At 39.0% G+C, this 25691-nt stretch overlaps 1 protein-coding gene across 2 annotated transcripts; it reads left to right on the plus strand.

Moving 5' to 3' along the window:
• The first annotated feature begins 21 nt into the window (after positions 1–21).
• Positions 22–25413, plus strand: zgc:77486 (uncharacterized protein LOC405808 homolog). 2 transcript variants are annotated; one of them, XM_062038977.1, is made up of 6 exons: positions 22–183; positions 5713–5913; positions 5995–6109; positions 13125–13258; positions 15284–15388; positions 23190–25413. In XM_062038977.1, exons 2-6 carry the CDS (start codon positions 5754–5756, stop codon positions 23336–23338), a joined length of 663 nt encoding a protein of 220 aa, XP_061894961.1. In that variant the 5' UTR covers positions 22–183; positions 5713–5753; the 3' UTR covers positions 23339–25413. The 2 variants fall into 2 exon arrangements, with proteins under 2 accessions (XP_061894961.1, XP_061894962.1); XM_062038978.1 differs by having other exon boundaries at positions 36–167.
• Positions 25414–25691: the final 278 nt, after the last annotated feature.

Genomic DNA, 25691 nt, shown 5'->3' on the forward strand with positions numbered 1-25691 from the left:
CAGAGAGTGGAGTGTTTCCGTGGGGTGCTTTGCACTTTTTTGCTGTGTTGCTTCAGGATGACGTCATGCTCGTTGTGTCGAATGTCGGCAGGGTAGGAGGCCGCTCTGCGCTCATCCGGACCACAAAACTTCTCCACAGCACCGAAAAGGTCGTCGATAGCCTGCCGGTAAAGTGACGCTCAGGTACCGCTGCCCTCCACGTCATGTGCGATTAAATCCTTGTTGTGTTTTGGGTTTATTTTAAAGGGCAAAGCATGTCGCCTTGTTGCTCATGCTAGCATGTGTGCTAATGCTAGCGTGCTAGCACTTAGCTTTTGTTCCAATTTCGACATAAGGGGCTTTTATAGACGCGTTTCTTACTAATAATAGTTGTGCTCAAATGCCACTAAATTGTTATTTTATCCTTCATTGTGTCGCAACGGTGGCCATTTATATGGCGAGGCTGTTTTGCTTTGAGCAATGCAGCCATAGGACAATTGTTCCACATTGGACTTCTCTTTTTGTTGTCTTCAACTCAGCATTTTGAAGAGTATCCTGACACATTTTAGATGTTTTGTGTAGCTTTCAAACACTTATTCTGCCTAAAAAATTTAAAAAAAAAAAATCTAGTTGACTTGAGCGAACTTCACTTGCTTACCCGTTTTTTAATGTTGTTTTTTTGTCCTCATTACCGATGACACATTAACGCGAATATTGCTTAACAAACGCTACTTTTATTACACGATTTGCTAATTCATTAGTAGCTCCGTTAAAGACAAATATGCTTTAGATAGCCTTTTAGGAAGGAAAGTTTGACAATTTTTAAATATTCACCCAGAAGCTGTGTTAATTTAACCGACGCACAATACTACGTGTGATTAATATAAATAAATCACACTACTTTATATGCGGGGTTGTTGGTTCCTTTTAATCAGAAAGCCAGCACTTTATAGCGAAGTAACGACGTGTTTGTTTCCCCTATCATTCTCTCGGCTGTCGCCGTCCATATCGACCAAAGTGGTTGCGTTTTGATGACGTCACTTGACAACAACAACAGCAGTGCCTGCGCCCTCTTGCTAGCTTCCCCATGCTCTTGTCGGTGTATGACAAAGTGACACGGATCAACGAGGTAAAGTGTGCAACGTGTGCGCCGCCACTGACTGACAGGATTGGTGCACACACTTTATATCCGTTTGTACGGCCGGACCCCGGCGGCGGCGTGCAGCGCCATGGCGGGCTTAGTGGGTGCTGCCGGCTGGCTGGCTGGCTTGCATGCACACCACCTCCCTCCTCATATTTCTCAAATAACATACACTTGGCAACATTGCATCGCTCGCTGTCCAAAAACCGTCCCGGAGTGAAGTGTACACACGCCAGCAATAAGCACATTGGTGTTGCTATTTATAGGTATGTGTGTACAATTGTAGTAATTCATTGGTTTACATCAGTGGTTCTCAACCTTTTTTCAGTGATGTACCCCCTGTGAATTTTTTTTATAATTCAAGTACACCCTAATCAGAGCAAAGCATTTTTGGTTGAAAAAAAGAGATAAAGAAATAAAATACAGCACTATGTCATCAGTTTCTGATTTATTAAATTGTATAACAGTGCAAAATATTGCTCATTTGTAGTGGTCTTTCTTGAACTATTTGGAAAAAAAGAAAGGTTTTTATTTATATTTATAAAGGATTTTTGAATTTTTGCTATTTTTAGAATATTTATAAAAAAATCTCACGTACCCCTTGGCATACCTTCAAGTACCCCCAGGGGTACGTGTACCCCCATTTGAGAACCACTGGTTTACATCAGGGGTGTCAACATACTTGCAAACCTTGAGACCTCCGAATTCGGGAGATGGGGGTAGCGGGGGGTGTATATATTTTCAAGTATTTCTTATGTATATATATATATATATATATATATATATATATATATATATATATATATATATATATATATATATATATATATATATATATATATATATATGTATGTATGTATGTATGTATATATATATTAGGGGTGTGGGAAAAAATCGATTCGAATACGAATCGCGATTCCCACGTTGTGCGATTCAGAATCGATTCTCTTTTTTTTTTAAATCGTTGTTTTTTTTAAATGTATTTATTTAAAAAAAATATATATTTTTTTAATCTTATTTTTCTAAATTAATCAATCCAACAAAACAATACACAGCAATACCATAACAATGCAATCCAATTCCAAAACCAAACCCGACCCAGCAACACTCAATAAACAGCAATTGAGAGGAGATACAAACACGACACAGAACATACCAAAAGTAGTGAAAGAAAAATGAATATTATCAATAACAGTATCAATATTAGTTACAATATCAACATAGCAGTGATTAAAAATCCCTCATTGACATTATCAATAGACATTTATAAACATAAAAAAAAATGAACAATAGTGTCACCCTGAGATCGGTAGGTTGGAGTTCAAATCCCAGCCGAGTCATACCAAAGACTATAAAAATGGGACCCATAACCTCCCTGCTTGGCACTCAGCAACAAAGGGTTGGAGTTGGGGGTTAAATCACCAAAATGATTCCCGGGCGCGGCGCCGCTGCTGCCCACTGCTCCCCAAGGGGATGGGACAAATGCAGAGGACAAATTTCACCACATCTAGTGTGTGTGTGTGACAATCATTGGTACTTTAATCTTAATCTTAATAGTGGCTTACACTTGCATCACATCTCATAAGCTTGACAACACACTGTCCAATATTTTCACAAAGATAAAATAAGTCATATTTTTGGTTCATTTAATAGTTAAAGCAAATTTACATTATTGCAATCAGTTGATAAAACATTGTCCTTTACAATTATAAAAGCTTTTTACAAAAATCTACTACTCTGCTTGTATGTCAGCAGACTGGGGTAGATCCTGCTGAAATCATATGTATTGAATGAATAGAGAATCGTTTTGAATCGGGAAAAAAAATCGTTTTTGAATCGAGAATCGTGTTGAATTGAAAAAAAAAATTGATTTTGAATCGTATCGTGACCCCAAGAATCGATATTAAATCGAATCGTGGGACACCCAAAGATTCACAGCCCTAATATATATATATATATATATATATATATATATATATATATATATATATATATATATATATATATATATATATATATATATAAATAAAAAAATATATATAAATAAAAATAATTTGTTCATGAATGAGTATATCCGTTCGGCCACCGTGTTCAATGGAGAAGTCTGATCTACAAAATTTGCAGGCAGCATACCCCTTCCCCTTGGAGCTGTCCTGGACGAACTGAAATTATTTTTTCCAATCATTTTGGAACTTGCAAGCGTACTTCTTCTTACTCGTCGTCGCCATGTCTCTTCTTCGTTCTTCTGCTTCATCTCTGTTATGTTTTTGAACATTACTACTTGCCGTAGTTTTGAAGCAATGCATGATAGGAATCCGGATGTTGTGTGTCAGTGTATTAACGTGCCGGCTGGAATAAACACACGCTGAGAAATAGCTCCGTGCCTGCCTGTGTGACAATAATTGGGACTTTAACTTTAATTATTTTATAATAAACCTGAATTTTTTTAATGAAAGAAACAGCTGTTCCAAATGTGTCCACTGGATGTCGCAATAGCAATTCTTTGTAGATTATGTATGAAATAAACATGAGTAGAGGAATATGAGAAAACTACTTAAAAAACCATACTGTAATTTGATTTTGATATAATTTTTTTTATCTTGATTGAAAATTAACACAAATGAGTTGGCTGATGAACATTATCACATAATTTATTCAGAAAATATGAATAACAACAAATAAAGTGTATATATACTATTAACCACAACATGTAAGTGTAAAAAAACCCATTATGATTTGTACAATTTCAGAATGTGCTTGTTCTATTTTCAAACAAAGAAAACAATCTGAAGTTGTCTCTATTTTTAAGTTATCGTGCCGGGATTTTACCAGTCCGCCCCACCTTGGAGTAGATTTTTCTCCATGTGGCCCCCGATCTAAAATAAGTTTGACACCCCTGGTTTACAGGAAATAAGTATTATTAGACACGTCTTGTAGAGACGATTCCAGTGATGGAACTATCATTTTCCTGGGATAAATATGAAGAAAGTTATAGAATTTTAAACCCAGTGAAAATACACTAATTTCTGGTTAATTTCTTTAATATACACTCAATTGTCAATTGTGCTCAATATTTTAGTAGTAACTTTCATAACATTCTTAATATTTACCCCATTTTAAAAAGGTTGGTATAATTGGAAGGTTTGCTAAACAAAGAAACAGAAAAAGAGCTTTCACAGGTACAGTGTATTTTTAATTGATTAAATTCGCGAGATTAACGTTGGAAGTGACGGAAAATTTGAGGAAACATTGCTGGTCGAGCAAACAACCAGGCAGGCAATCGGCAGGTCTAAAAAAATGCGCGAATGGATCAATTTAAAAGATGTTTGTCAGACTCACAGATAAATCTATAACTTGTATTATAATACGAAGGTCCTGGGTTCAATCCCGGGCTCGGGATCTTTGTGTGGAGTTTGCATGTTCTCCCTGTGACTGCGTGAGTTCCCTCCGGGTACTCCGGCTTCCTCCCACCGCCAAAAACATGCACCTGGGGATAGGTTGATTGGCAAAACTAAATTGGCCCTAGTGTGTGATTGTGAGTGTGAATGTTGTCTGTCTATTTGTGTTGGCCCTGTGCTGAGGTGGCGACTTGTCCAGGGTGTACCCCGCCTTCCGCCCGAATGCAGCTGACATAGGCTCCAGCGACCCCGAAAGGGACAAGCAGTATAAAATGGATGGATGGATGGATGTTTTTTTGGCATCACAACATTATCTTTTGTTCTTTTTAAATGTATATTATGTTTATAAACTCAGAAAATATGTCCCTGGACACATGAGGACTTTGAATATGACCAATGTATGATCCTGTAACGACTTGGTATCGGATTGATACCCAAATTTGTGGTATCATCCAAAACTAATGTAAAGCATCCAAACAACAAAATAATAAATTATTTTAAATGATTTTATTACATTTTAACAGAAGTGTAGATAGAACATGTTAAAACAGAAAATAAGCAGATATTAACAGTAAATGAACAAGTAGATTAATAATTAATTTCCTACCACTTGTCCTTAATAATGTTGACAAAATAATAGAATGGAAAATGACACAATATGTTACTGCATATGTCAGCAGCTAAATTAGGAGCCTTTGTTTACTTACTAATAAAAGACGAGTTGTCTTGTATGTTCACTATTTTATTTAAGGACAAACTTGCAATAAGAAACATATGTTTAATGTACCGTAATATCTTTTGATAAAATAAAGCCAATAATGAAATTTTATGTGGTCCCCTTCTTTTTAGAAAAGTACCGAAAAGTTTCTAAATAATTCTGGTACCGGTACCAAAATATTGGTATCAGGACAACAAACTAGGATATGTGTTCTACACCATCAGTATTTGTGTATAGTGGTGATGAAATCAATGCAAACGTAGTTAACTCTGGAGCAGCGGTCCAGACGCTACTAATGAGGGTGCAATCAAGCGTGCAATCAAGCGTGAAATGCTCTGACCACTACAGAGAACCAGCCAGTGGCGAATACACACATATCTCTTATTTAAAGACTTTTTAAAAAATGTAATTTAGTAACATTTTTATTAAAATTCCACGACCACATTGACTAATTCCTGCTGTTGCTGATTTTACAGGAAAATCCTCTCCCATCCCCCCTTACCCTCTCTGTTGGAGCATGGCTCAGGAGACCAATCAGACCCAGGTGCCGATGCTTTGCGCTATGGGATGCGGTTTCTACGGTAACCCGCGCACCAACGGCATGTGCTCGGTCTGCTACAAGGAACATCTACAGAGACAACAGGGAGGGGGGAGATCGAGTCCCCTGGGGGAGAAAGGTAGGATGGCGACCAAGGAAAAAGTAGCGGTGTGCACTGATAACTGATGTCAAATGGTGCTACCTTTCTGCCCTCGCACAGCTGCTACATCACCTGCGGGAATGCCAGAATCCTCCCACATCATGGCAGAAAGCTCAGACCCTCCACCCACCACAGAAGCAGCCCGGACCTCGCCTGAGGAACCAACAACATCCAGGTGAGCTCTTTGTGCTTACATATATTCAATTAAATTGTCCCAGGGGTCACATTATTCAGTCTCTCTTGAATTGCGCCATTTTGCGGTTACGCAAATTCAAGCAATCCCAGCGAGACTGACGATGCACGGCTTTGCAAATTTGTTCAATCCCCGCAATTTCCCAGCACATTTTGGCCAATTAAATTTGTCCCAGCAGCACACAAACACATCTGTCTAACCGATCAAATGTCACTCTGCACGTCTTCATTTCCTCAGGCATCTAAAATATCCCAAAAACGGGGGAAATGCGCTCTTTTTAAACATTAATTTTTACATTAAAGTATCACTTCTGCGTTTTTTTAATGAAATATCAATAAAAATTAGATCTAAATAAAGTTTGTTGAACGCTCGCCTCAGCCGCAGGTACTCACTGTTCCTCTTGCCTAAACGCCGCACTGAGTTACAGGACGGGAAGACAATCAGGGGCACCGAAACGAGACTCGCCAGTTAGCTAACATCTAGCGAGCTTACTTGTTGTCGCCTCCGTTTGCTCTCCGAGCTACAACCACGGCAGTCCACTTTGCTGCTAATCATATTTGTATGATTACAATCCGAACACTGTTAGTTTCAAACCATTTGTAGTTCTAGAGTATTTATTAGTAGCCAGGGAGAAGGTGTATATATATCTGATAAATAGATACATATATCTAGATCAGTGATTCTTAACCTGGGTTCGATCGAACCCTATGGGTCCGGTGAGTCGGACTCAGGGGTTCGGCGGAGGTCAAGACACACCCGACTCATCATGTAAATAAAAACTTCACCCTATCGGCGTGTTACGGATACGACAACAACAGAAGTCACACTGATTTGCAGGTGTGTAATTTGTTGTGAGTTTATGCAGTGTGTTGGTTTTGTTGTTTGAACAAGGTGATGTTCATGCACGGTTCATTCTGTGCACCAGTAATAAAACATGGTAACACTTTAGTATGGGGAACATATTCACCATTAATTAGTTGCTTATTAACATGCAAATTAGTAACATATTGGCTCTTAACTAGTCATTATTAAGTACTTATTAATGCCTTAATCGGCGTGGCCTTATTATAACCCTAACCCTCTAACCCTAACCAAATAACTCTAAATTAAGTCTTTGTTACTTAGAATACTTCCCCTAGTGTCCAAAAAACTCTAAATTAAGTCTTTGTCACTTAGAATATGTTCCCCATACTAAAGTGTTGCCAAAAACATATACCGTAATTTCCGTACTATAAGCCGCACCAGCTAAATTTAGGGGAAAATACAGATTGCTCCATATATATGCCGCACCCGACTATAAGCCGCAGGCGTTTTGATGTGTAATTACCGTAGTATATAGGGGTTCCTGCTATCACGGAGGGGATTGTCGGGACAGAGATGACTGTTTGGGAACGCAAAGCGTCCCATTTATTAACAATAAATCTTTCAATCATTCAATCAAACTTTCACATCTTTGACATGGCGAACAGCATTCGTGCAGAGTACAAATAATACAACGATATTACCGGTAGTCAGTTTTTAATCATTGTGTCATCGTCTTCCTCCTGCGTACTAAAACCACCGAAATCCTCTTCGTCGGTGTCGGAGAAGAACAGGGCCAAAATGGCGTTGTCAGCCAAGTCAAGGGTACGTGCAGCAGCTCTATTTCCTTCTTTGACAGCCAGATCGATTGCCTTTAACTTAAAAGCAGCATCATATGCACTTCTCCGTTTGTTTTCCATATTGAGGGTGTTTGCATGAACACTTCCTTTGCGCAAACTGTCGCTGACGCTCTCCTACTTTTTGTTTTGCTCTCGGTAGTGCACGCCCCTGGTTACCGTAAGCCGTAAAAAAGCCGCACCGTCGTAAAAGCCGCAGGGACCAAAACGAGGGGAAAAAGTAGCGGCTTATAGTCCGGAAATTACGGTAACTTTGTCTTGAATTTGAAAAAAAACCAACATTTTATTTTTCACTAAAGAAAATGCGCATATGAAACTGGTGGGGTTCGGTACCTCCAACAAGGTTAAGAACCACTGATCTAGATACATAGATATGTATATCTATGTAAACAGAGGTCACAACACCGGAAGTAACATACCCGAGGGGGCGTGGCTACAGGATAGAGTCGCCAAATGGGAAATGTTTTCTGAGTTCTTTCCATGCATGTTATAGAATTTTACATTATATTGTCAATGATAAGACTCTTAGTAAATTATCTGCTAAAAATGATGTGGTACATTACATGGGACATGTATGGTAATGTCGTTGACTACGTATACACAGCAGGCCAAAGTGGCCCAAATCGGGTTTTTTCGAAATCAGATTTTTTCTAGCTGCAAATAAATTGTGATCTTTATCAGACTCCAGTATTAACATGCACAGGCCACAATGTGGCCCCAATTTCACTTGCCTGTGCAGTTCGATAAGGTGAAAACAAAGGAAGTTGTTTCTGTAAATGAACAAGGAAGTCACTACTACTACAAAATAAAATGAAAATCCCTGCTGTCAACCACTTTCAACTGTTACCCAAAGTTTTCACCGAAAGTGGGGGAAAACTGTGCAATGTGTTGGAACATCAACAAAAGTTTACGATTATCTTTCAACCGTAAAACATGCAAGACTGTGCACGACAATGTCTGCAACATGTGGATGACACATCAGACAATAAGACATATTAATAATAATAAGGCAGCCTTCGGTGGTGTTTGTTTTACAAACTATGCACGCATGTGTGTGAATTGGTCACATGAGTAAACAATCAGCATGCCAGCATAGGGCTGGGCGATATGGCCTTTTATTAATATCTCAATATTTTTAGGCCATGTCACGATGCACGATATATATCTCAATATTTTGCCTTAGCCTTGAATGAACACTTGATGCATATAATCACAGCAGTATGATGATTCTACATTAAAACATTCTTGTTCATACTGCATTAATATATGCTCCTTTTAAACTTTCATGCAGAGAGGGAAATCACAACTAAGTCAATTGACCAAAACTGTATTTATTAAACAGTTATCAAGCAGTGGCACAAACATTCATGTCATTTCCAAAACAGAAAGTGCAAGATTGTCAGAGACATTTTAAAACAAGCTATGTGTGCACTTTTTTGCATGATGTCACCAAGATGACTTATCAAAACAACACTAAATTAAAGTGCACTTTTTGTACAGAACGCCACTACAATAGTTTAAAACAAATAAAGTGCACTTTTGTGCATGATGTCACACAAGATATTTCAATAAGTGTCAAATAAAAATGAGCTGCATAATAGGAAATCAAATAGTGTATGTCCTTCGCTATGTGGTAGGTTACTGCGGACGTTATCTCCTGTTGTTGACTATTTTTTTCATACGGTGTTGATCTGGAAATAGTTGCTTTGGCATTTTGTGGGTGTGGCACCGAACGGAGATGTTGACATGCAGAGTTTCAAGCACTCTTCATTTTCTAGCGGGTGACTTTTCAAATGATGTTACATTAGCAGTGGTGCTACTTTTTGTAGCTTTTGCTGCATAATTGTTCAACATTTTCCCGCTTGAAGCCAAACCACCGCCAGACGATGCACCCCGTGCTGTTTTTCTTGGGAAATAATTCTTCCTTCATTTGTTACCAGATTCGCACCTTCTCTCTCTCGTATTACCACCCGCACCGCACCGTTAGCATCACAGCTAACGTTACCATGTCGCTACCTCTCTGCTCCGCGGGAGCGTGTGATGTTACACACGTGACATGTGGAAGAAGGTGCGCTTGTTTTATGTCTCTGTGAGAAGGAGAGACAAGAAAGGGTGAGAAGAGCCTGTAGTGTAATGCCCGCAGCTAAAAGCAACTGCGTGAGAACGTATACTCAAATATCACGATATAGTCATTTTCTATATCACACAGAGATAAAACCGCGATATATCGAGTATATCGATATATCGCCCAGCCCTAGGTTAGGGTTACAAAAAACACTGATTACAAATTCATAAAATCACAAGGGAATGCAATCTAAATGAAGAAATAAGCCTTAAAACTTTGCTGCTTCAGCCGCAACTTTTTGAAATCGATGCCACAAAATCAGGCATTTCAGGCTGCAACAATCACCAAAATAGCCTACAAAATCCTGGAGGGCATGATTTTAAGAAAGCTAAGGACTTTTGCGGCCGGGATGTCTTCCTTTGCCGCATGCGGTCCTCGTTTTCCCGCCACACTCCTATTAATTATAGGAGTGTGGTCCTCTTTAGTGTGCGGCACACACTAAAGAGGACGTCACGTTTGTCCTCAAATATGTCTCCTAAGCGTGAGACAGACTCCCTAGACTGCAATGCGTAAAAGGAAAATGTGAAGGGAAATAAAATTGCTTAGAAAGTGGCAAAGTGCCAAGACCACGTAAAAGGATCTACAAACTGATAACTAAGCAGCGTAGTGGTCTCATTATTTAGAGGCATTGTCCTCTCAATGAGCCTGTTTCTCCCTGCCTTGCAGAAGCCCTGTCCAATATCTAGATAAAAGTATGGAGGAATTCTCTTATTTACTAGTTTAATTTAATTATTGTATTCAATACTGTTTCTTATGTCCCTTATGTGTTCTGCAGGGACGTGTACCAAAATCCTGTTCCATAATGTTAAAGGTGTTAATTTAAACAGTAGAAACCACAAAAATAAGTAGCTATATTTGCCTAATTTGGTTGCTAAATGATTGCAGACTCGGCAACCGGCAGCAAGTGTTTGGTGGTGTTTTTGTGCAACATTATAAGTAATGTGTGTCCTGACAGAACCACACAAAGTCTGACGCTCTTTTTAAACTTTATTGCCGCCATTAACTCGCTGAAACAGCAGAATTTATCTGCTAGCACGTCAAATCCATGCTAGCCAGTAGCCACAACAACAACACAGGGCTTCCTTGTAATGCGTCAAGGATGGTTACAGCGAATTAAGTTACATTCACAAATCCCCGGAATTATTAGTATCGGCAGGCAAGTCATTTTTTGCTCGTTTTCTATGTTCTGTATCGCTACAATAATTATTTGATATTAATAAAATTTGTTTTGGATTTTATTACAAATTTTTGAATTTGTTTTACTTATTATTCTTATTATCATTTTAATTATATAATTGAAGTTTTTGAATTATAGGTGGGAATCTTTGGACACCTCAAGATTTGATTCAGATTCTTGGGGTGACTATTCAACACGATTCTTGTAGTATATTTGGTGTATTAATTATAAGAAATCATTTTCAAAACAGGTTACAAAAGCTGACATACAACTTATATGTGCAGTGTTGGCCTAAAAAACTTCTTAGAAAAACATTTCTTAATTTTATTTACAAAAATCACAGAATGTTAATCAATCTAATAAAAGAAAACGGAGCAATCCCAACCCAATCCCAGTTTTAAAATAAGAAATTACAAAGCAATTGAGAAGACACAAATACAAAACTTTTAAAAAAGAACACTTAAAAAATGGAAAACAAAACATTTACAAAAACAACTGTATCAATAATAAAAAATATCAATAATAGTTGTTGTTTTTTAATCCAAAAATGTAATCTCCAGCAAAAATAAGTATTATCTTTAATTGGATTCTTGAAAATTCTGAATCGATTTAGAATTGGAATAAAAATAAATAAATCGCAATTTCGATGTGAACTGTTCAACTTGAATCCCTAAATTCCGTAAAAATAAAAAGGCATTTTTAAAGTACCAATTTTGGTACTAGTATCGGTTAAAATGTAAATGATACCTTTCCCTAGTGTTCTGTAGGGTTGGGTATTGTTTACATATTGTTTGACTCAGGAGCCAACTTGGTGTCGATAAGTTGACATTAGGAAACGTTTATGGATATTTGTGATATGCAAATTGAACGGAGTAGTCATCTTAATATTTCAATAATATAAATAAAATTGGAACTGAGTAATAAACTCACTATTATCAAATAAAAACACAGCAGTAGAGACCAAGGCAGAAAGTGAGTGTGAAGGACAGTGCTGAGAAGAAGTGGATGTTATTCACTGAATTTAAATGAAGTGTGTTGTCAAGTTGGTGAAAATATTAGCGTATTACTGCACCATACTGAAGCAGATGGACTAACACCAGCCAAAAATGTTAAAATAGTATCTAGACGGTGGACATTTATTTAGGCAAATATTTAAAAGCTGCTGATGGTGTGTTTGACGGGGAAGCAGCTGGAAAGAGATGCCGTAGATGTCTGCTGTACATTATTATTACATTACTTCATAAAACTACTGTTACATTCTATTGTATTGTTTTATTACAATATTTATTATCTAAAACCTAGTTTTAAGGGTTAGGGTTAGGGTTTAGAATTTGACTTTTTTGGCCATGCCAAGCTCCAAATAAATTAATTTCAATTAGTTTCAATGGAAAATGTGGATTTGAGATACAAGTATTTTTAATTAAGACCTCCGACACAGAACCAATTAAGCTCCTAAGTTAAGGTACTACTGTATTTGCTATAAAAAGTATAATAAAACCTTTCATAACTGGTTACAGGTTACAAAAGATCCTCTTGATTGCTGACCTATGAAGTGTATGTGAAGCGAGTAAGATAGAGATGGCATATAATTTGTCTTATCAAAAGTTTATTTAAATAAATAAATAATAGGAATCGATTTTGAATTGGAATAAACGAGAATCACAATTCGGATGTAAATTGATTTTTTTTCAGCACCTCTAATTATTGAATATGATTAAAATCTAGAGTAAAATTACTAATTCAATGTTGATGTTTGAGCAATGGAAAAGTTGGGCCTCAAGGTCAAAAAGGTTAAGAACCCCTGCTCCATATGACAGGAAATGTCTGTTTTTAAAGAGTCTGCTGCAGCAAACACGGTCAAAGATCCTGTATGACAGGAATGCTCTGCTATTTCTAGGAATCTGCTGCAAAATGTTTTTCTTCTTAGTCTCTTTGATGCCACTCAATGGCCAGATTTGGTTGAACAAGGCAATACAATCACTTTGAATCTGCTTTAAACCTTATCATTTGTAAATTCAATATTTTCTGTCTACCTAGTGTCAGTCCCAGCTCAGCCAGCCCAGTAACTCAACAGATGACGGCCATGAGTATTTCCCAGGACTCTGGAGCCGTTGACTCGGATCGAGCAGAGGCCGAGGACGCCGAAGACAAGGGGCCATCCAGCACTTCGGGTAGGAATAACAAAAACCTTGTGTCCTTTTGTAAGCTAATTTTCTATGAAGTTAGAAAACACAAGGAGGTGTAATGTAAATGTGATCAGGCCATCCAATCTAAGCAGTAAATCAATTAGTTAATGGCTATAATCGACATCATAAACCACCCATAAACAGGAAGTGGCACATAAACCAAACCATGCTTATGAAAACATTACTTTTTTCGGAGATGTTTTGTAACTAGAGGTCTGCAAAGTTTATAGAGTAAAGACTTGTTGTTGTTGTAATATCCTAAATTCATGAGCAGTATCAGATAACCATGAGTTGAGTTGTGAAAAACTGCAATATTATCCTAGTACAGGGGTCGGCAACCCGCGGCTCCGGAGCCGCATGCGGCTCCTTGACCACTCTGATGCGGCTCAGCTACATACATGCCGACCCCCCCGTTTTTCCCAGGAGACTTATGGATCTCAGTGTCTCTCATAGATTACTCCCAGGGAAAAAATAATCCTATTTACACTCTAATTACTAAATAAAGGGCGTGCCCTAATTGCACTGCAGTAATTGTCCTCTATAGCATTTACATACAGCGTGCCAGTCCAGCCACATGTTGCATGTTGTTATTACTTGCACACACAGGAGACAGCAAAGCATACTTACTCATCAGCCACACAGCTTACACTGACGGTAGCCGTATCAAACAACTTTAACATTGTTACGTTACAAATATGCGCCACACTGTGAACCCACACCAAAAAAGAATGAAAAACACATTTCTGGAGAACATCCCACCGTAACACAACATAAACACAACACAACCATTACCCAGAATCCCATGCAGCCCTAACTCTTCCGGTCTACATTATACACCCCCGCTACCACCAAATCCCCCACACATCAACCCCCCCCCCCCCCCCCCCCCCTCTCCGTGCGTTGGTTGAGCAGAAGAGTTAGGGCTGCATGGGATTCTGGGTATTGGTACCGTCAGTGTAAGATGTGTGGCTGCTGAGGTAGTACGCCTTGCTGTCACTTACGTGAGCAAGCTGAAATTGCATTCTACGTGTGGTCGAGCAGGTACACTGTTAGGGCAGGCTGTAGGCGCCAAAAGCAGTGTCATCACGCTCTGATATTCGGGAGTCTCCCGGGAAGAATGAGAGGGTTGGCAAGTATGACGCTATCAAGCGCCATTCATTCAAAACTCGCGGGCTGCACTAACATCAAATTTCCACATTAAAGTGCGTGCCGGTGCGTGTGTCGGAGACCCCTGGTTAACATAGCACAAAGCATTTAAGCTTTGTATGCGGTGTTTTTCATTTTAAATTTAAACATTTTTTTTGTGGCTCCCATTACTTTCTTTAATTTGTGAAACTTGCCAAAATGGCTCTTTGAGTGGTAAAGGTTGCCGACCCCTGTCCTAGTAGCTGTGAAGTTCATTTAACATTTTTTTTAACTTGTTGCTTTTTTCTACTATGACATATACTACCGTTCAAAAGTTTGGGGTCACATTGAAATGTCCTTATTTTTGAAGGAAAAGCACTGTACTTTTCAATGAAGATAACTTTAAACTAGTCTTGACTTTAAAGAAATACACTCTATACATTGCTAATGTGGTAAATGACTATTCTAGCTGCAAATGTCTGGTTTTTGGTGCAATATCTACATAGGTGTATAGAGGCCCATTTCCAGCAACTATCACTCCAGTGTTCTAATGGTACAATGTGTTTGCTCATTGGCGCAGAAGGCTAATTGATGATTAGAAAACCCTTGTCCAATCATGTTCACACATCTGAAAACAGTTTAGCTCGTTACAGAAGCTACAAAACTGACCTTCCTTTGAGCAGATTGAGTTTCTGGAGCATCACATTTGTGGGGTGAATTAAACGCTCAAAATGGCCAGAAAAAGAGAACTTTCATCTGAAACTCGACAGTCTATTCTTGTTGTTAGAAATGAAGGCTATTCCACAAAATTGTTTGGGTGACCCCAAACTTTTGAACGGTAGTGTAGTCCAACAAAATAACAGTGCACTCATTGTGTTCCTACAGAGCCAGCAGAAGAAGCTGCACAGGCCTCTGATGGTGAGCAAACGCCTGACAAAAACAAGAAAAAGAACCGCTGCTTTTCGTGCCGGAAGAAAGTTGGCCTCACCGGTAAGACGGAATTGTTGCCTTTTGTGAATATAGCCTCACATTTTAGCGACCGCTGGATTATATCTTCCCAAAGGACAATACTACAAAATTCAACTCGGACATACTTTAGAGTGGTCAGTGTACAGCTTGTACACCAATTTGGATTGACTATCCACTGAAAGCAAGACGACACACAGCCACTATTGTCTAAATAGCTGGGAACGCAAGTGTTCTCATGTTCAAAGTGTGAATATGTAGTGTTAGCACCATTGTGGCTCTGCCCTAATTGTCTTGGGCATGGAAATCACCAGAGCTGCACATGTTTATTGGAATCCTCTTCCACTCCTCCATGGCGGATGTTCCTCCGCCTTCCTTCCTTCTGCTTTAGGATGCCCCACAGGTGCTCATTTGGATACAGGCCTTGAGCAAGGCACTTAGGAGTGTGTTTGGTACGACTGGGCCGATATCCGGCAAGTCAATTAAGCAGACAATAAATTAAAATGAAGTCGGTCATTTTGCCAGCCTCAGTAATCGGCATGTATGAGTTTTGTGTTAGAAGAGCAGTCACTCTTTTGCATCGGTTTCAGCAGCTGCGGGCGTTTGTACTACAAATAAACGGATGGTATTACCGTATTAAATTAAAATAATTAAAATTAAAATAATCGAAAAAAGACTCACTGTACATGTTGTGTTAGAACTCACATTTACTTCCCCTTGATAAACAAAAGCACTCGTGCAGATCTTGACACCATCGGATTCTAAGAATGTCACAGTACATGTTGGGAGTTTATATTTGCCTCATTGAACCAGAGCTACCCAGTGCCGACAGCACTCGTGCACCATGCTTGACCGTAGGCAAGGCACAATTCTCTTTTTCACTTGTATTGCTAACTATCTAAACCAGCGGTCACCAACCTTTTCGAGCCCAAGATCCCTGGTCTCAGCCAAAAACCAAAGCTCTACACACAAAAAGTATTGTCAGCCACCAATTGTGCAAGTTATCCCACTTAAAAAGATGAGAGAGGCCTGTAATTGTCATCATAGGTACACTTCAACTATGAGAGACAGAATGGGGGAAAAATAATCCAGGAAATCACATTGTAAGATTTTTAATTAATTGGTAAATTCCTCTGTAAAATAAGTATTTGGTCACCTACAAACAAGCAAGATTTCTGTCTTTCACAGATCTGTAACTTCTTCTTTACGAGGCTCCTCTGTCCTCCACTAGTTACCTGTATTAATGGCACCTGTTTGGCCTTGATATCAGTATAAAACACACCTGTCCACAACCTCAAACGATCACGCTCCAAAACTATGACGAAGACCAAAGAGCTGTCAAATGGCACCAGAAACAAAATTGTAGACCTGCACCAGGCTGGGAAGACTGAATCTGCAATAGGTAAGCAGCTTGGTGTGAATAAATAAACTGGGAGCAATTATTAGAAAATGGAAGACATACAAGACCACTGATAATCTCCTTCGATCTGGGGCTCCACGCAAGATCTCACCCCGGGGGGTCAAAATGATCACAAGAACGGTGAGCAAAAATCCCAAAGCAACATGGGGGGACCACAGGGCCTGCAGTGAGCTGGGACCAAAGTAACAAAGGCTACCATCAGTAACACTACACCGCCAGGGACTCAAATCCTGCAGTGCCAGACGTGTGCCCCTGCTTAAGCCAGTACACGTCCAGGCCCGTCTGAAGTTTGCTAGAGAGCATTTGGAGGATCCAAAAGAGTATTGGGAGGATGTCATATGGTCAGATGAAACCAAAATAGAACTTTTTGGTAAAAACTCAACTTGTCGTGTTTGGAGTGCTGAGTTGCATCCAAAGAACACCATACCAACTGTGAAGCATGGGGGTGGAAACATCATGTTTTGGGGCTGTTTTTTTGAAAAGGGACCAGGATGACTGATCCGTGTAAAGGAAAGAATGAATGGGGCCATGTATAGTGAGATTTTGAGTGACAACCTCCTTCCATCAGGAAGGGCATTGATGATGAAACGTGGCTGGGTCTTTCAGCATGACAATGATCCCAAACACACCGCCCGGGCAATAAAGGAATGGCTTCGTAAGAAGCAGTTTAAGGTCCTGGAGTGGCCTAGCCAATTTACAGATCTGAACCCCATAGAAAATCTTTGGAGGGAGTTGAAAGTCTGTGTTGCTCAGCGACAGCCCCAAAACATCACTGCTTTAGAGGAGATCTGCACGGAGGAATGGGCCAAAATACCAGCAACAGTGTGTGAACCTTGTGAAGACTTACAGGAAACGTTTGACCTACAGTATGTCATTGCCAACAAAAGGGTATATAACAAAGTATAGAGATTAACTTTTGTTATTGACCAAATATTTATTTTCCACCATAATTGACAAATAAATTATTTAAAAATCGGACAATGTGATTTTTTGGATTTTCTTGCTCATTTAGTCTCATAGTTGAGGTAAACCTATGATAAAAATTATAGGCCTCGTCTTTTTAATCGGGAAAATTTGCACAATTGGTGACTGACTAAATCATTTTTTGTGTGTGTATGTATTTATATATGTTTGTATATGGGTTGTCCCGATACCAATAATTTAGTACCAAAATGTATATTGAAACTTTTCCAAATAAAGGGAAGTACGAAAAATTTCAATATTGGCTTTATTTAACAAAAAATGTTACACTACATTAAACACTCCAAGTCAAAGAACAATTTCACAAGGTTAAAATATAAATTAAAAAGCATTAAACACATTGAGCTTTTCTAGTCGCACTCAAAGAACAATTTACAATTTTCCATATTACATATAGTCTGCCATAATCAAGGATTTGGTTAGAATAGAACAAAGTTTTACGAACATTATATTAAATTATTCATGATTTATGGTTGCCACTCCTGGTCTGTGCTTTAAGAAAAATACTATTAAGTACTAAAACCAAAACTATGGCAAAATGTACACAGATAAGCCATGCAGCAGGTAAAACACATTTATTAAAGACAAAACACAAATTGTAAGAATTTGTTACAAAATATAGTCATTTCACTTTCATTAGTTGACTGCTAATGGGGCAGTTTTAAATCCGCTAATATTTGGCATCAGGCTAAGCAGCTGCGTGCACGTCTAGTATCTATATGTGCACAACAGGGGAGCTGGTTAACTTATGAGAGTAGCATACTGTATGTGTGTGTATGAGAATTGCAACGTGTTAACTGAGTGATGTCAGTGAGTGAGTGGGCGACTAAAGAGAAAGCAGCAGGACAGGTGGGACAACTACATTATACCTGTCACTATTTAAACTCCTTGTGCAGATATGAACGCTTATTATTTAAATGTTTACCTAAGTTTGAAGCAAAGGAGGTAATACTAATCGCCACATTTGGCGAGGCGTGTCTTAGAGCAGCTGTTGTGAGAGTAGTGTGTGTGTGCTCCTTTAAGAATGGCAGTATGTGGGGTGAGTAAGTGAGTGGGCAAGTAAGGAGAGGTAGCGGTAGCATGTGCAGGAGTGTTAATAGCTTGGTGGATGCCTGGGTGTGCGTGGAAGTTATAAATAAAGTGACCAAGTTGTTACTAATTGACGGCCTCGTCATTCCGACCAAAGAGCGGAGCTTTATGGACCCATTGCCGGGTAAAGTGAAGGGTGTTACCCCCGACAAAACATCGGACCTGAAGGGAACGTCTCCCCTGTGCTCCTCGACCACCGTCTGGGAGCCGACAAGCAGGAAAGGTGTAAAACAACACTTGCAGAGCGGCGCCTGCCGGTTTAAAACGTCACCTTTTATTGTTAGTTTTGAAGCCCAAATACCTCCATATTGCGCTTCACGCACCCTCTTTATTAACCGGTAGAGTTGTCGTTTTTTGCCATTCTTCCCCATCACGATGTTATTGCTTGTATGCACTTTGTGTATGCGTTTTGACACACTCAAAATCATGCGCCTCGGCTCTAGTCACCGCCACACAGCAGCATTCAGATGAAAGAACGGTACCAGCATTTTTCAAAGGTGGTATAGTACCGATTTCAATTGATTAGTACCGCGATACTTTATTAGTACCGGTATACCGTACAACCTTTTTATATATACATATATATATATTAGGGATGTCCCGATCCGATATTTGGATTGGATCGGCCGCGATATTGGCCAAAAAATGCGTATCAGCAAGGCATGGGAAAATGCCGATCCATATCCAGTTTTAAAAAAAATTCCGGTCCGTGTTTTCCAACCCACAGATTTAAATAATACATTCCACTTTTCTGTTGCTCCCTAATTTCCGTTCCGCATTTTCCAGCACACCTTCAACACAGTCGAGTATACGTCCTCACGCAGTTGCCTTTAGCTGCTGGCATTACACGACAGGCTCTTTCCACTCCTTCTTGTGTCTGCTTCTCACAGACAGCAAGCGCCTTCTTACACACGTCACACATCACATACATATACGCACTCCCAGCAGAGAGGTAGCAGCATGGTTAACCTTAGCTGTGATGCTAGCGTAGCCGTGTGCGCGGTAATAATGAAGGAATAATTAATTAATTCCCAAGAAAAACAGCAGGGGGTCCATCGTCTGGCGGTGGTTTGGCTTCAAGTGGGAATATGTCGAACAGACAACCGTAATTTTTCAAGTGTGGGGCAAAAGCGTTGCTATAAAAAGTTTTTGAAACTCCGCACGTCAACATCTCCATTGTGTATGATTCAAACTCGCCTAATTCAGCTGGCTAGTTGTTATCAAGAGTACTAAAACCCTTTTCAACATGAATCTGACAACTAAGTAGGCTAAATAACTTTATATTTTAATACATGCTCGGATAAGGCCAGTATCGGTATCGGAAGTGCAAAAACAACATCGATATCGGATCGGAAGTGCAAAAACCTGGATCGGGACATCCCTAATATATATATATATATATATATATCCATCCATCCATCCATTTTCTACCGCTTATTGGATGGACGTGTGTATATATATATATATATATATATATATATATATATATATATATATATATATATATATATATATATATATATATATATATATAGTACAGGCCAAAAGTTTGGACACACCTTCTCATTCACAACACAACTGATGGTCCCAACCCCATTGATAAAGCAAGAAATTCCACTAATCAACCTTGATAAGGCACGCCTGTAAAGTGAAAACCATTTCAGGTGACTACCTCTTGAAGCTCATTGGGAGAATGCCAAGAGTGTACAAAGCAATCATCAGAGCAAAGGGTGGCTATTTTGAAGAAACTAGAATATAAAACATGTTTTCAGTTATTTCACCTTTTTTTGTTAAGTACATAACTCCACATGTGTTCATTCATAGTTTTGATACCTTCAGTGACAATCTACAATGTAAATGATCATGAAAATAAAGAAAACGCATTGAATGAGAAGGTGTGTCCAAACTTTTGGCCTGTACTGTATATGCGTGTCTGTATATGTAACACTTTTTTTTAAAAGACAAACCTTTGTGGTTTCATTATTGGCTGATGTCAAACTTTTAGTTTTTTTCTCATTGTGTTTCTTGCTGTTTTCCCAATTTTTGCAAGTGTTTTTTTTTGTAATGTGCCTATAGGGCCAAAGATGGCCCCTGGGCTGCACCTTGAGCACCCCTGCTGTCGAAGCTAACAATTTATGGCTACTATAGTCCGAGCGCTATATTATATTTGTCCATCCTATGGTCACATATGGGACGCAAGTCAGGTTACTTCAGCACCGGAAGTAGTAAAATCAGCTGTTCACCTGGCGGGCTTTTCCTTTGTGAGAGTGGATAAAAATAAAGTCCTTCTTTAGCTGCCGCCTTGTTTCATCATATATTACTGTCTTAGCACACGGCAATGTTTACTTTAGTATATAAATCAACACAAAAATTAAATCGGTGACCCACGAGTTCAGTTAAATAAAAAAACTTGTGAAAGACTCATATTTTTGCAGTAGCTTCTTAAAAACACTGGAGTGCTGTCATAGAGATGATCTTTTGACTAGCTTTTTAGCAAAAGAACCTTAAAAACAGCAGAGCGCTCCTGTAATTTTTGACCAGTTAAATGTGAGTGTGAATGTTGTCTGTCTATCTGTGTTGGCCCTGCGATGAGGTGGCGACTTGTCCAGGGTGTACACCGCCTTCCGCCCCAATGCAGCTGAGATAGGCTCCAGCACACCCCGCGACCCCGAACGGGACAAGCGGTAGAAAATGGATGGATGGATGGAATTCTGTATTGAGTTTAAGATTTTAGTCCTGACATTCCGTGCGTTGCATGGTGGGGCCCCTCAGTACATCACTGACTTGCTATGCTCCTACCCTTCAGGGCGCAGCCTCCGGTCTTCAGGCCAGGGTCTTCTAAAGATCCCAGAAACTTGTTTTAAAACCCGGGGAGACCTGGCATTGCAGGCTATAGCTCCCAGACTCTGGAACAATTTGCAGCAGTCCCTCCGTGATCTTGACTGTTGAAACTTTTAAGAAACATTTGATCTTTTTAGTAAAGCTTTTAGTTAACTTTGACTATCATTTATAATCCACTTTGTATCTTTTCTATGACGTTGCCCCCGTTGTTTTAAATTGAATTGTTGTACTACTTCACCTATGTTTTGTACAGCGCTTTGAGATTTTATCTGTGAAAAGCGCTTTATAAATAATATTTACTTACAAAATAATGTATACTGTCGCTGGTTCTCTAGGATAACACAAAAGAATAGTCAAGGCCCCTCAGTCTTTTGCTTTCTGGAAATTTTGCCCCCAAAACAATTTAGTTAAATAGCCCTGCTGTACGCTGACTACTGTAAACCACATACAATAACATGGGTTAATATTATTAATAATCAAATTCTTCTAGGTGAGATTGTATTCTCAGGACACTGAGTTAATCACATTTTGCCTCATCTGAGAAGGTTTTGTCATGGATATTACAGCTCTAGTCTGGTCAGAGAGAGACAATGTGTCTTCTAAGACAGTGGTTCTCAAATGGGGGTACGTGTACCCCTGGGGGTACTTGAAGGTATGCCAAGGGGTACGTGAGATTTTTTTAAAATATTCTAAAAATAGCAACAATTCTAAAATCCTTTATAAATATATTTATTGAATAATACTTCAACAAAATATGAATGTAAGTTCATAAACTGAACATCAAATCAAGTAGGCTATTCCATTCATTACCATAAACCCAGAGTTTCCACCCTGCCATGATGGTTTGACCATCACTAAAATGTCTGTCAAAAAGAACTGTGAAAAGATGCAATATTCAATGTTGACAGCTAGATTGTTCCATAAATATTGGTTTTAAAGATTTATTTTTTTGTAAAGAAATGTTTAGAATTAAGTTCATGAATCCAGATGGATCTCTGTTACAATCCCCAAAGAGGGCACTTTAAGTTGATGATTACTTCTATGTGTAGAAATCTTTATTTATAATTGAATCACTTGTTTATTTTTCAACAAGTTTTTAGTTATTTTTATATCTTTTTTCCAAATAGTTCAAGAAAGACCACTACAAATGAGCAATATTTTGCACTGTTATACAATTTAATAAATCAGAAACTGATGGCAGTGCTGTATTTTACTTCTTTATCTCTTTTTTTCAACCAAAAATGCTTTGCTCTGATTAGGGGGTACTTGAATTAAAAAAATGTTCACAGGGGGAACATCACTGAAAAAAGGTTGAGAACCACTGTTGTAAAAAAAACAAAAAAAAACGTTTGCGATCATTTGAATGGCCTGAGCATATATAATTACCATTTATATGATTTAGTATTGTCCTTTTAGAAGATGCTGTCGTAGAAATGCTCGCTGAAATACAGTCCGCTTGATGTGTCTTGAGTATTTCTTCTTCTTCTCTGCAAGGTTTCGACTGTCGCTGTGGCAACCTGTTTTGTGCCATCCACCGTTACTCCGACAAACATGACTGTCCCTACGATTACCGGAGCGCGGCGGCGGCCCGCATACGCAAGGAGAACCCCATCGTGGTGGCCGAGAAAATCCAGAAGTTATGAAGACTTGGAGTACGACAAAAAAGAAAGAACACACGCAGTCTTTTTTTTTTTCTTTTCTTTTTTTTTTGACAAGTAACAAGAATGGTGACACCTGATTATCATGGCTTCATTTGTTCATCTTAAAAGAAAAAGTGTGGGGGGCCGGGAGTGATGCAGTCGCAGCCACTGTCCAGACGCTTCCCTTACTAGCATCCCTTTTCTCCACTAGTGACTGTGCAGATGAGTGTTTTCTGAATGACTGTGCGTGGAGACAGAAGCAGGTGGACTTGCTGTGGGGAGCCAAGGCATTTTTAGTGTTCTCATAAAATCCCTGCGAGGTCGCTGATGAGGTCAATTTAGAAACATTTAACACCTGAGAGGGAGATGTCATCCATCCCATCAGCGAGACCTTTTTAAGGGCTTCAGGTTCCTTTTTCTCCTGCAGTCAAAATGATGTCAACTTGTGAAATTGACCCCACCCCCTCCCATCACCGCACACCTCCTCAATTGGGTTCACCACACTTTGGACTTTCCGCAAGCATTTTCCAGGCAATGTTCACTCTTTGATATAATGACTTATCCCGGGGTGCATGAACAGTTATTGGATGGGGGGGTAACAGAGTGATTGAATATGTATGTTTCCCCCCTCCCCTGTTTTAATGAGCGTATGACTTCAGAAGATCTATATTAATATATTGTAGTTAGCTCGTGTGATTGCATTCTATTTATTTTTTATTGTTTTGGTGGGTTCCGCTGGAAAATTGTGGCGGCATGTGTCGGCAAATCATGAGGTTTGCACTCGTTTTTGAACCGAATTCCATCATGATTATACATAACCGTTGTAGAAGCGCGGAGGTGTGATACGCAAGCTTGTGAGGATTTGGGAAACGAAGCACAACAAACCGCAGACTTGGGAACGCGCGTGTTGCACCGGCTCAGTTTTGTTCAGCATCTGGGTCATTTTCTACTTCATCCTTACAGGCAGGGGCTGTCTCGAACGGCTTCTTGTTTTTTGTGTGAAGCTCCAAAGCACCAGCAGACCGCTGACACATGCTGAATGAAAACTGACCTCGGTCGACGCAGTCCATTCAGATTGTTGCTGTTGTCGCTTCTTGAAAACATTTGAAGTTATTATGCATGTGGTGCCGCCTGACGTGAGCTATACTGAAGACGTTGCACGGCTGCAACATAGAGGTCCAATCCCATCAGTTTCCCGTCACGTGTACATAACATACGGCTCAGACAATAAAAGGGTTTCAAGTGATGATTGGTGTGTAAAAGTGCTTTGCATAACTCAAATGTTCACATTTACTGCCGCTTTCGCCCCCAAAGTGACTCCAAAATTATCGAAATAATCCCACTTAGTGTTATGACCATGTATTTGTAGCATAGTGATACTGCCACTTGAGATCATATTTCCTGTATCAAAATGCATTTTTCCAGCAAGTCAACACAGGATGTTTTAGGGGACCAGCTAAATCTACTGCTGTTGAGGAATTGGCCTTTGATGTTGATGGGACAATTTGGAATAACACAGAGTTCAATACAATGCAGATTTGGTGGGTGTGTTCTCTTGACTGCTCATATTAACCCCCTTTAAAAAAATATATACATATAAAAGTTGTTTGAATGTAAACCGCCGCGATTTATACAGTAAACTACAATATTGTGTATTTAATCATACTAAGGAAGCCCTGATATTGACCAGGTCTGAGCGGGAATGGAAACCCGTTATTTTTTTTTTTGTTTTTTTTTTACCTGAGCTCTTGTACTGACTGTTAGGCTTTTCCAATATGAATTTCCGTCTCTGTTCCTTTTGTAATAGATGAAATCATCATGCAGTGCTATAATTGATGATGACAATGGCAAAGCTGATGACTGAAAGATACAGGAAGACAAGTTGATTTATTTTGGAAATCTTCAATATCCACAACGAGCAGTAGTTTTTCTCATCCCATCGGCACTCCAGACCACCCCTTTACCCCTCCAGAAATACCACCAGATATAATTTTTATTTTATTTTACTTTTCAAGATTTTAGAATTGTATGACATGTTTAAAAGTACAAAAACCAATAAAATCACAAAGTTTATTTTATTAGTTGTCCTTTTGGTGTGTTTTGTTTTGTTTTAGGTCAGGGGTGTCCAAACTTTTTCAACTGAGGGCCGCACACTGAAAAATCAAAGCAAGCAGGGGCCATTTTGATATTTTTTATTTTAAAAACCAATACAATATATGTATAAAAATATACACTCAGGCTTGATACCGGGGACTCCAATGGGTTTAGGTTAAAATTTTTTTAAAAAGTCATTATTTAGTATTATTATTATTATTCAAAGTTTAAATATCTAGATCAACATTATGTATATCTGTCA

This window comes from Entelurus aequoreus, linkage group LG27 (genome assembly GCF_033978785.1).
Source record: "Entelurus aequoreus isolate RoL-2023_Sb linkage group LG27, RoL_Eaeq_v1.1, whole genome shotgun sequence".
NCBI classification, from domain to species: domain Eukaryota; kingdom Metazoa; phylum Chordata; class Actinopteri; order Syngnathiformes; family Syngnathidae; genus Entelurus; species Entelurus aequoreus.